At 42.0% G+C, this 12,508-nt stretch overlaps 1 protein-coding gene and 1 long non-coding RNA gene across 5 annotated transcripts in view; one reads left to right on the top strand and one right to left on the bottom strand.

The window, feature by feature from the left end:
* 5-HT2B (5-hydroxytryptamine receptor 2B) overlaps positions 1–12,508 on the top strand; it is a 51,494-nt gene that overhangs the window by 4,406 nt on the left and 34,580 nt on the right. For all 3 annotated transcript variants that reach the window (XM_070287228.1, XM_070287227.1, XM_070287225.1), the window contains exon 2: positions 10,657–11,387. In XM_070287228.1, coding sequence (XP_070143329.1) covers positions 10,955–11,387 — 433 coding nt within the window. In that variant the 5' untranslated portion in view covers positions 10,657–10,954. The remainder of the gene's footprint in view (positions 1–10,656; positions 11,388–12,508) is intronic.
* LOC138928808 (uncharacterized) lies at positions 2,982–5,307 on the bottom strand. Of its 2 annotated transcripts, none has more exons than XR_011445206.1 (3): positions 5,124–5,307; positions 3,682–5,065; positions 2,982–3,593 (listed from the first exon to the last, which is right to left on the bottom strand). It is a non-coding gene; the product is annotated as an uncharacterized lncRNA (long non-coding RNA). The 2 variants fall into 2 exon arrangements; XR_011445207.1 differs by having other exon boundaries at positions 5,128–5,307.

The following is a 12,508-nucleotide window of genomic DNA, read 5'->3' as shown; positions in this document are numbered from 1 at the left end:
GCATATATACGGACATATATTAGCATATTGATAGGTTCAATTAAGTGCCTGGACGCTCTTGGGTTCAATTTGCTTAGGCAACCTCCTGCTCGACCCCGACTCTGGCATTCTTTTTTATTGGAAATTTTTGAACCTTTCCTTTGCTGTGTTATTGTTGCCGGCTTAAGCCACAGCATAAATATTTAAATTTCTTGCCGGGCGAGGAAAATTGATAGGATTTAATGGCATTAAGCGGGAGACAGCTCCGCCGCCATCAATGCTAGCGATGCGAGTTTCCGATAAGCTTTTCCCAATAATGCGATACTTGGTCTGCATGTGTGTTTTTCGGCAATGGACTATCTCCGCTCCCTTCTCTGGGGCTTTGATTTATGGCCCGCACATTTTGGGCTCATTAAAAAGCCATAAAGTGTTGCTGTCAGACAATAACCCATAAGATGGCCTAGTGCTAAGCCCACTTAAAACCATTAAAAAACTAATTAGCGTAAGTGTGCAAATCGACTGAAGAAGCCTAGAAATGAATAGTTCATTTTGGTTTATTAAGAATAAATAAATAAATAAGAAGGAAGCTAAATCGTTTACATAACCTTGCAGTTTTCAGTTTGATAATTAAAAATCGATCCCTTTCGGTCAAATTCGAAAGAAAACGAGAACATGACCGCTTCACTGGGTTGCATCTTCTGGGTAAAATTAGAATACCCTGCAAACTTACAGGAGAGATGTATAGAACACACAGCTTGTGCTGATTTTTCTAGATAATGATAAAATTTAAGCCCTTCTTATAGTCGCAAATGTGATATGTGTTATTTCACGCATTACCTTCTTATTTTCCACATCAGCCAAATGACTTAGTCGTTTTATTTATATTTGTAATATTTAGATAGTTCTACAAATAAGAGAGAGAGGTTTTCTAGATCGACTTGGCCGTTGCTGCTGATAAATAAGCAATTACCGACTACACGGCGAATTGAAAGTTAGCTTAAAGTAGTTTATCGTAGGAGCTTAATACATACATATGTATGTACCAAATAAAATTCATCACTTTCGGAAAAGGCTGTAAATACAAATTTGGGCCATTGCACACTCTATATAATTGATGACTAAGAACTCAATGTTTCTCCTGTGGCTATGCAACGGGCACTCAAAAAGAAAGCAGGGACCTTTCCTCAAGAAGACCATGGAACCTATTGAGAAATAGTTCTAGATACCGAAAAGTAACAAGGGGATCTGAAAATGTATCAGGTGCTCCTTGATTTGTGCCCAAGAGGTCGTGAATCCGTATTGATTTACAACTTGAGATTGACTCTGTCCGCCCCTCTCAATGATGAGTCAGTATCCGAACCTGCATGAATATTATACAATTTTAGAAGTTAGCTATTAACTGTTCATTTCATAACTGGTTCATTAGATTATCATGCTAATAAGTAGATGATAAGTCCATGATTTTCAAAGTGTTCGCCTCCTATTTTTAACTCTTTTAAGTTAAACAATTTTAAATACCCACAAGGCTCTTAAAGGCTCTCAGTCAGCTCTACATATGTATATATTGATTTATATCCGGCTACCAGCTTATCCAAATGCAATTTACAATGTTTGCCTCTAAACGCCGTGCAAATATTTCAAATTGCACTTATCAATATTTGCTGCCATTGTTGCCATTGGTCTTTATTGTTAGCCACGGACATACATATATCTATATATCTATATATATATGGGCTATTATTATCATTTGTACTTTTATCGTTGGTTTTATGGCCTCTCATTTATATGTGTGTATCTCTGCCAGGGCCGTGACCACGGGAAATCACTCGGAGGGCGTTTACAACATGCATGCGAATGCCGTTGTCGAGTGCCGAACACCGACTGCCAGCTATTTGCGGAGCTAGCAACTTAATTAAAGGCCAAGTCAAGCCAAACACAGGACTGGACAATTATATTTGCCAATGAATATTTGATTTCATTTTAAACTTGAAGGGCTGAGTGTTGTTTCGGAGAGCGGGGGTTAGATGGCACATGCAAGCCTTCCTGACTTGGTTAGAAAGTTTTTAAACGTACCATAGTTATTAGAGTCAATTAGGGTTGTTTTGCAAGTGACGTCTTGGGAAACATATATTTAAATCGATTTATATGGTTCCTGGAGCCGCTTTAAGTTAACTTCAGCATATTGATTAATATTTGAGCATTCTTCATGAAAGATTTAAATTGTACATACATACATGTACACTTTAAATTTTTGACGAAAATGAGCAAATTATTTTTTAAACGTTCCTATATATACTACAATTAGTTTATTTATTATTATTTACTAATCCTCTAGCTTTGTTTATAATTAAGCATACAGGGTTCAAACAAAATATACTATTATTATTTCATCAATGACTTTTTACTCGATTGGCTTGTATGTAGTTTGCTCATGAAACCCAATCTGAACTCTTAAATGTGTCAAAGCACATAACAATTTGTGTCAAGTATGCATAAAATAAATTCTTCATGGGGAACTAAGCAAACGTGATGCGTTTTTGCACATTGATTCGCTTCAGTCCCAAACTTATGACTCCAAAAGTTGCCATGCCTGAGTGTACATACATATGCACATACATGAGTGCTTGGTAAGTACTGTTCACCTGCATTCTTGTGAATTTTAAAAGATGCAAGGGAGTTGCATGTAAGCTCTATTTTTCCACTTTACAAAATCAGCATCAGCAGTTCCAGCTACTGAACAAAATTCTTTTCAATTGTACCCAAACTTAAATATCTGAAACATATTGGGGATATATAATTACTAGTCATATAATCTCTCTAGTCTGAAATTCCAATTGGTCTGAAGCTCTTTACCTAATTCATACCCTTCTAAGTAGACTACAGTATTCGGCAGTTTGCCCGAGGACACTCCATCATCAATACTCTTTTCTGTAACATCTGTGAGAAGACGGTAGAGCTTTATGATAAGTAACCAAATTGTAACTATTTCGAGCGAATGGGTTTCTATATTATTTACACAGGATATTTCAGTGGGAAACCAGGGCACTCATTTGACTTCTCCCGGTTCCTATTCCCCTTCCCACTCCGATCCATGTCTGTGGGTACCAATTCCGCCTCCGATGCCCGGGCTGCAACTCATGGATGCATGCACAATTGATTGCATGATTGCCTGGGAGCACACATTGTCGGCTCCTCACTGCGGTTTGCTGCTGCTGCTGTTTGGGTTTGGTGTTTGTGATTGTGTTTCCTCGATGTCTGCACTTGTTGTGGCCATAATTGAATTTTATGGCCGCTTATTTTTATTGCTCCCCGATTCCTGCGCGCCCACAGCTGCCAATATATGACACAAATCGAAGCCGACGGGAGTGCTGGTGTTGGTGTGGTGTGTTGGGTTCAGCGAGGCGGCGACGCGTCGCCCCAAGCGGAGTTATATAAATAATTGATGCACGCAAATAGGTAAATATGCCATCAAAATTTGCTACGACATTCGTGTCCAGAAGCGTAATGAGGAAAATTGGGAAATGCGGTCAGCTATTGGATCGCTTATTCATTTCCTGCTGCTGATTGCTTACATCACAACGGAGAGGAGTCCATCAGCTCGCCTATAAATCATACTATGTTTTTGGTCAGTGAATATTTTACCCATTGAATTATCCAAAAATAGGATCAAGTTAAATTTTAAAGAGTCGCAAGTAATATTACCATGTCCCGGCTTTTATTCAAAGTGGCAAAGATCCTGATATCTGGTAATAGTCACCAGATAAGATTATAGTAAAACAAATCGATTTTTTTGCCTTTTAAAATGTATCTGAACGTAAAGATCACAGTGCTTTTAACTGTGTTGCTAATTACTGAGTAGTCTTGTGGAGAAAATAATTGTGCTGAAAGGCGCAAGGTTTGCTTTGGTTATCGAAAATACTGAAAACAGCCGTAGATCTCGTTTCCTTCTTGATTTGACTATGCGAAATCAGTTGTTCTTTCTTCGAGATAGTAATCTTTTCTAGGGGAGTCTGGGTCTGCGTCAATGATCCCACTCTCATTGACACGATAGCATACAAATTTTGACTAGGTGCGACTTTATCGACAAAACTTGACAGAGAGCGTGGAACAGGTCTAAAAAATATTATTAAATATATTTGTATCTGTAAATGTAGCTCCACATAGAATGGCTTTCTTCTTATCTAATTTCCATTCAAAATATAGTAGTAGTTTTAGTAGAGTAGCGTATGCCGCTAACATTTGAGCCCTATTTCCTGCAATTTTTCTTGTTTTGTCACTGACCAAATCGATATAATAAATTATATGTGCTGATATTGTGTTTTGCCTGGCCCCGTTCGACAATGAAAACTTTCCTTTCCGTTTGTTTGCATTCTTCCTTCCCTGGCCCGGGCTTTTAGTGTTTTTCCTTTCGCATTGGCCTTGCCGGCAGGTGTGAAGCCTGACCAGCCTGCCAAATAATAATGGAAGACACAACATGAAAAATTGAAGCCAGATGTCCGTCCGGCCTAATAGTGACTGCTGCGAGGCAAACAGCGCGAAAGGGCGACAAGGACTTGGGCTGACCTAGACACACACCAGTGGGCTCATAAATCTCAATTTGATTTGGGTTTCCTATGCTTTGTCTCTACGCTTCTTTCAGACTTTCCGCCACATTCGACGATGGCTGTTGTTGCTTTGTGCTGGCCATAATTTATTTGATTTTCGCAGGACGTCTTCCTTCTTTGGCCTTGACTCCCATCTCCGCGAAAGGCGAAATCCTTATTCGTCTGAGCCTGATTCGGGGGGTGTGTGTATGTGTGGGCGCCTGTCTCAGCCACGCCCCATTACGCCCAGAGTCCCAGTGTCCTTCTAATTGTTTTGCCATTGTCAATTTCCCGTGTAATTGCCTCGCAATTAGGCGGCCGTTAAATGAGCTTACATAACTCATGTGGGGGAGTCGTCGGGGCGAGCCTTTGAAGCAGTGCGCCCTCCTTCGTGCAAACAATTAAAAGGGATGCCTAGGGAGAATAGAGATGCGGCTCGGCCTCGTTGTTTTCCAGCTGTTTAAATCGGGTTTTTACGGCACACAGAAAAAGATTATCCTTTCCTGCAACGGTTAGACAAGTAGTTGTCAGTCATAGTTGACTCTGGCAATAGTACCTCACCGACTTCCATATTCAGAGTGGCTTGCAGCTAGACCACGTTGGGAATTCTAGTGCGGTAAGTCGGGCGACGCTGATTAAGAGTATAAATTGAAAGGATAATTGGTACTTTATTTGATATTGAAATTATGATTATAGGAAACCACAGGGATTTTGGCTTTGTTGATTTTTAAATTGAATTCTGTGTTACGTTTACGAGAATTTTAAAATATTTGATGGATAAATAAGACACTCTATTGCAGTCAGAAAAGAGCTGTGTGTTAAAGGATCTCCGATGAGCTGGATCTGGGCGTTGCTTAATTAGTTGAGCTTGCTTACTAATTGCATCGGCGACTAATGCTGCTCGGGCATGAGCCCAGTGGAAACTTGTGCCTGACAAGCTAATGAAATTGTCAGCGGAACCACAAGACCTGCCACCTCGCCATCTCGTCCTCGGACCCACTTCACATCCTGCGCCTCGGTCTTTGTCACACATTCGTGCCTTAATTGCCAGCCCTCTCGCATAAGAATTTAATTTATAGCCCTGTTCTATAGTCGAGCTTAAGGGTCGAGCTCACCCCATGAGGGGATTTCACGGCGGACTGCGCCTCAAACCATAACAAGGACACGGTGAAAAGTATATTGAGCAAATCGATAATTAAATTCGTTAGTTTATTGTAGGGAAATTAATATACCCAAAAGTATATTTCAAATTAAAATGTTATTATATAAAATTATATTCCTTTAAGTTTTCCAAAAATTAAAAATTTGTTCTCTGTGTACAAGATGCACGTATCGTTGCCCTGGGAAAGTTTTTATGCGAAGGATTCTTTTCGCCGCGGCAGGAATAGCGAGGAGCAGTAAAGAAATCAATTAAGTGTGTGCCGCCATGTGGGCGAGGGAAGGGCTCGAGGGAGCATGTCGGGATAGGAGGAGGCGGTGCTTTGGCGATAGATAATAATGAACGATAAGTGTTAGAGCTGCCGCCTCCCATCTGTCACCGCCCATGGCCATAGGCCATCTAGCCACCCCGCCAGCCCGCCAATCCGCCAAGTCGCAACCCGCGATGACTGGGGGAATCCTTGAGCCGCTTCGAGAGCATTGTTTGACATCTTCCCCCTCTGCTTCACGGCGTTTGTTGACTGCCGAGCTGAGTGCATGTGTAAATTTAGCTAACATTTTAAGTGTCAACTTGCTGCGACAACTATAGTCGGGCTACCGGCACGCCCAGGAAGTCGTGAAAGGATGCGGGTTGGGGCGGCTGTGTGTGATTAATGGCACGCCGCAATATATACTGTGTCTATAAATGGAAATATCAAGGGATACTGGTGCTCGGCCAGAAACTAAAATGTTCTGCACGGAAAGCATATGAAAGGTCTAGCAATTCCAGGGAAAGTCGAGGTACTCCTGCCTGATTTATGTCAGACAGAATGCCTAATGAGCGGAAACATATAGTTCCTGGAAGGCTGAATTTAGTTGCGTTTATTTGGGGAAATAATTATTTCCATAAAAATTACAGACATCTAAGTAGACTTATCTTGTGAGGCGTTCAGCGTATAATTGCGTCCCACAGTCAAAATAGTCGTAGTCCTGTAAGTACATTTTAAGTTCCTGCTCCTTCGCCCAGCGAAAGCGGACGAGCACGAAACTGTTCCAAACAGCGGCAACTGTGATTAATCGTCGCGATGGCTGCTCCTCGTCGACTGTCTTGCCGTCGTGGGTGCGGCCGCGAGTTGACGGAGTAAAATTGTTCTGGCAAGCCGGAAAAGTCTAGTTAACAGAATATTACGCATTACATCAGCTCCCAAAAGTAGCCGACATGCATGCATATTTTTCCATTTTTCCGGCCGGAAAGTAAGAGGGTACGGGTAAGAGCTGAGCTAGATGGATGGCTGGAGTTCGCGGAATTGCTGGCTTTTCGTGGTGAGAGTATTTGAGGTTCCTTGAGGCACGGCTCAATATCGTCTTAAGCCGCTTGTCGTCCAAACTGGGAAAATGTGTTCACAGCTAACTTGCCGGTATGTTTAATTAACTTACAGGTTACGCACGAAATTCATTAGAATGCGACTGGCGGCGAGTCTGCAATTGAATCTCGACGCATTCAGTTGAAGGGAGCAGATGGCATCGCTCCTGTTCACCTTTATTCGTGCCGTGGCTGAAAATTAAAATTTCAATGGTTTTCAGACCATGTTGTGGGTTTCGCTTCGCTTTGATCGTTGCGAAAAATCATAAATATATAAAACGAACAGAAATTAAATCAAATTGCGTGCTTAAGCTGCCATGGCCAATGAAAACAAAATGTAGATATATACGAAAAAATACCGAGCGCCGCACCTGAATCCGATTTCCTTTTTCCCGAGTTTTCCCTTTCCGACGGTGTTCTGTTCCACGTTCACCGTTTTCCCCGGTGGCCGCTTGTCGCTGACATGTGAAAGATATTTTAAAGTAAATATTTGCGCAGTGTTTGCGGTGCCGTGGATTGAGGATTGTTTTTTGTTTTCGCCCCATAGGCAGGGCACATTCGCAGAGCGGCTGACGTGGCGTATGCGTGATGCGGTGTGTGCGCAGCGAAAACCCGACCGATTCACTGCAGATAAGCAATGTGCCGAGGGACACGCGGCGGATGAGCAATGAGCATGCGATTAGTTGCACTTATCCCCAGGGGCAGTGCCACTAGCAGAGGAATGGCACTCAGGGAAGTCGAATTGAGCTGAAATCCTGATCGGATTTGCGGGAGGTGAACTTGATTTGCCTTGAAGCCGAGCAGACAAGCGGCCAAGCCGACAGTTCCCGCAAAATATTGCTTGGTTTAAAGAGAATTTAAATAATTCGAGCACGATTATTAAATATTCAGAAGAAATAGTATTTGTGCTACCAAGGGACAATAAGAAGAACCACCGAGTTAAATAGTTTAATAGTTTTTCTAAATTATAACAAACCTTAAACCTAAATTTACTTTAAGGAACTACAAGTATTGTAGCTATTTTATGCTTGAATTCTTATACTTACTATTTTCTTAGCTTTAAAGATTCGCCTCTAAATGTGTCAGTGATATTCGCCTCACTTGTATCTTAAATTACAAAAGTAAAAGCATCGCCCGAAGCCCTCTTGAAATACTTCCTGCACGATGAACAAATTAAATACACGCCAAAACACCTTAAACTCGTGCCATTTCCTTATTTATTGACTTGACCAGGGCGGCAAACAGGCGAAATTGACCCACATAAGCGTCTTCGTCGTCGGTTTATGTACACATTTCGATGAAGTGACAGACAAACAGGGGTAGCCTTGGCTCGGCTTTGGGTTTGGTACGGACATTTTCGGTGTTTTGGCTACCTTTCGCTGTTTTACGACTTAATGACTCCGCCGGGATTAATATGACTAATGGTGCTCCGCTCTACATTCGATACGGGCGTCAGCCCGGACTCGAGCGAAGCCGTTCCCCTTCGCCGCGGAAATATGGCCTTTGTGCAATTCATGTCCAAGGGGAGGGCACAAAATAATAATTATGGGTTTCAGGGCCCGACTTCGTTGGGTTTTTTCGTAATGTGCTGACATGCTATTTTTTGCCTGTCAGGCGAAATTCCAGGCCTACGTGAGGACGCTTACATACTCTGTAGGCCTGCGGAAATTGGTAAAAGTTAATGATACAAAAATAAATAATAGAAATTAAAAATTATTTAATTTCCGGTACCGATAGCAGGGTCGAGGAGAACCAAACAAAGTGCGATCTTACTGCTGCACTATTTATATAGTATAAACCACTTTTTACATAATAGGGCTTGTTCGAATTTAACATTTTAAGTGTATCATAAAAATCGTGTTATCCATAAATTTGTGACGTTGTATCCCCAAACAAGAAGACCGATAGTGCTGTCTGTTTTTCAACTAATCTATAAATATAAATGTGGCAGTTGGAAATTTAAACACTTGACTCGGACAAACAAACAAACACACACACACACACAGGCTGGCCGGCCCGGCCCACTTGACACGCACCGCACCGACCTTTTGGCCCCGTACGAGTCCTCGTCGTACAGTTGAAGTGGCCGCTCGCCTGTCATTAGCCGGCTGTGACTACAAGTTGGCCAACAGCACAGGGCAAACAAACAGTTTATCAAGGCGGCTGGGCCGAATGGTCTCGGCAAGGGTCAGCTCCAAGTGGGAGCCAGTCCCACTTATCGGTGGCATGCATCACTCAGTCAGTCGGGAAATTAATTAACAACAACATTGACACTTGAGCATTTGACAGAACGTGCAGACAGTGCCCAGTTCCCACCTACCAGCCACCAGCTGCCCGTTCCCCTGCCATAGCCACTACTTGGGAGTCAACAAGGTGTTGTCAAGTTGAGGTCCTTTCCCAAAGTTGCTCGATTTGCTCCACTCAGCCGGCCGTTCCTTCGATCCTTCGATTGTTGTGTACTGTTTTGCGATGTCGTGCCTGCTGCTGTGCCTGCAGTGGAAGAAAAGGTTGTCTAAACAATGCGTAGGCCGAGAGACTCTCATAGGGTAATCAAAAGTTATTATAAATTCCGCTCCTGGCTTTTCTCCCAGTGTGTCTTCTCACTTGTTTGTCTGGCCGACCGCAGAACCGCTTCTAAAATAGCCCACTCCTGTCGCTGCTCTCGGTAGGACGACCTGACCACTCTTAGTTATGCTTCTGCGGCTGGGGAATTGTGTTATTCCTTTGTTTTGGAAATAAATTTCATTTCAGTGCTGTTTGGGGCCCACAAACAGTCCACCGACGCCTGCGGTCTCCGCCTGCGGTTGGCTGGGGCCTTTGAATTCGAATTCGGTGCCGGAATTCTCGGCCGCTGTCTGTTCCGTGAAATATGTCTCAATTAATTATCCGTGTTTGTGACATACGCATACGGAGAATTGATTTGATTTCTGCTATTGTTGCTTATCAATATCGATTTCGATTATTCAAATGCCCTTCGCCCTGCGTTCGCCCTTGATTCCTGCAAATCAAATGCAATTATGTCGTCCAATCGCCTGAACTGAGAACGGTAAATAGGGTAAACAAAGGGGGACTGTGGTGGCTGTGGGCGGGGATAATTTATGGGGCCCATTAATTATTACTCACGGCGTTCTGCTATGAATTATCGAGACTTAAAGCCAATTGGGGCAAAACCAAACCCGACGAAGGGCAATTATTTGGAATTTATAAACTAGCTTATGTGTTTTAATGATGTCCTTCGACTTGGGCGATGCCTGTAGCAGTATCTCCTATTGGCAATTGAGTTTAATTGACCTCATGTTCCCAGCAATTGAAAGTAAATTTAAGAATTTGAATAGTAAGCAGGGGCTAAGTGCTGGTTAAAGACAAACAATTGAATGACAAGTAATGACAATATACATATAGCAATATACAATATAGCAATGAAAAATATTATAAAAGGCTTCAAATAAAGTACAAAATAAATCATGTTAATATAATTTTGTACTAAACTAGTTTCAAATTAGTTTATAGCAATAAGTATGCAAAGTCCTTAGTCTTCTGCTTGCTTAAACAGTTTTCTTTAATTTCCCCGTTCTCTGTGTTTCTTCATTGCAGCACAAACTTCCGGCAATTTGGTGCCATAAAATGTTTGCCACCAATATCCGTTTGGTCGCCCTCGCCACTGCCGTTGTCCTAGTGCCGTGAGCCGCCTTGCTCTTCCGCTTATTTCCGGTGCTGCCGTTTCCGCCATTTTACATTTGCAATTCGAATTGCCGCGCAAGGGCTTTGCGATTGCCGATTGCCATTGACGTTTTCTATTTTTCTGTTGCATATGCGTCGGCTAATTAGCATGCGGATTTTGCAGCAGCAGCACGAATCCGAGTAGAGCGCACAATAGGAATAATAACGCGGAATGGAAGAGGATGTGTATGCCTCGCTAGGTTCCTACAACGACAGCGTCGGATTCGGCGCCGGGGACTGGAGCAGCGCCGAGCAGCTGGAGCTCTGGACAGCCGAGGAGGAGGAGACGGAGGGCGTATTGCCCATCGGCAACGGAAGCCATCAGCATAATCCCCATCTGGCTGGGAGGTGGAACGTCAGCCGCGCCAATACCACCGTTTGGCCCACTGTCGCGGACGTGCCCTTTGACGCAAACAACTACTGGGCATTGTTAGCCCTCGTCCTGGTCCTGGGCACGGCCGCCGGGAACATCCTTGTCTGCCTGGCCATCGCCTGGGAACGCCGGCTACAGAATGTGACGAACTACTTCCTTATGTCGCTGGCCATTACCGATCTGATGGTCGCCGTTCTGGTCATGCCGCTGGGCATCCTTACTCTGGTCAAAGGTGAGTCCATTGTTCCCCATTCACCTCTAGGCAAAGCTATTTTTCCTGCCATTCATTATTCTTCAATTCTACAGAAAAATATTCCAGTAAAAGCAATCTTCAAAAAGATAGTTTGTATTACTAATTGGAAAATAGTTTAAAATAGTCGTTTGGGAAAGAAAAATTAATTTAAATTAACAAATAATAATAGTAAAAACAAGAAATCTAGGAATGCTGTATACCCATGCATTTGCATTCGACGCTAAGTGAATGTTTATATATAAACATCAGATTTTCATAAGTTTAAAACATAAATTCTGAAATTAAAGATGGTAATTGACAAATTCCCTCGACTTTTGATAATGATCAACATTACACAGTCGTATATTACACCTCGCTACGTTGAAAACTTCTGTCTAAAATTATAACACCTTCCATGGATATGATTATAACATTATAGATGCGGATAATTATAAATCTACTTCGATAGTTCGTTCTGAACCATTCCTGTTGATCAAAAGGTTTTTGTAGATCCTGCTATTTAGACTTTTTCAATAACTTAATTGAGAAGAAATGGAATTGAAAGTGCAAAAATTGTTTTATTTTCAATCGGAGATTTAATTTTACCGATCTTGTATTCGGTTTTTAAATGTGCTTCGGTTCAACTCTTCAGTCACCTTTGTCCGATACTCAAATAATTTAAATAAATTCGTTTTCGTAACAAAGCTGCAAAGTATCAAGCCTTAAAAATTTTTAAAATTATGTTACTTTTAATCGTCTCAAAATGGTGGAGTTTGTTGAATTGAAAGTGCCACGGTCTTCATCTTATATTTCAGCTACTTAGTTTGTGCTAGAGGTGATTTTGTTTAATATTGAAGAACTACAACTTATACATATTTTTCCGTAATAATTTCCTGATATTTCCTTTGGCATTCAATGAACCCATTTTGGTGAAAGAAGAAGAATATACGTTTATTTTAAGTTTGAATTGAATTTTAATTTTAAAAATATGAACTCTTTACAAAAATAAGTTGCTGTAAGTTCAGGGCTCGATCAATTTTAAAAATGTCGCCTCGAGAAAGGCTATAAGAATCGATGCCAGAGCAGCCACGTAACGTGAGCCTGGACATCCGGCGCAGGTC

Source organism: Drosophila kikkawai, chromosome 3R (genome assembly GCF_030179895.1).
Source record: "Drosophila kikkawai strain 14028-0561.14 chromosome 3R, DkikHiC1v2, whole genome shotgun sequence".
Taxonomy (NCBI): domain Eukaryota; kingdom Metazoa; phylum Arthropoda; class Insecta; order Diptera; family Drosophilidae; genus Drosophila; species Drosophila kikkawai.
The sequence above is the reverse complement of the archived record's forward strand: the minus strand, read 5'-3'. Positions and strand labels throughout refer to the sequence as shown.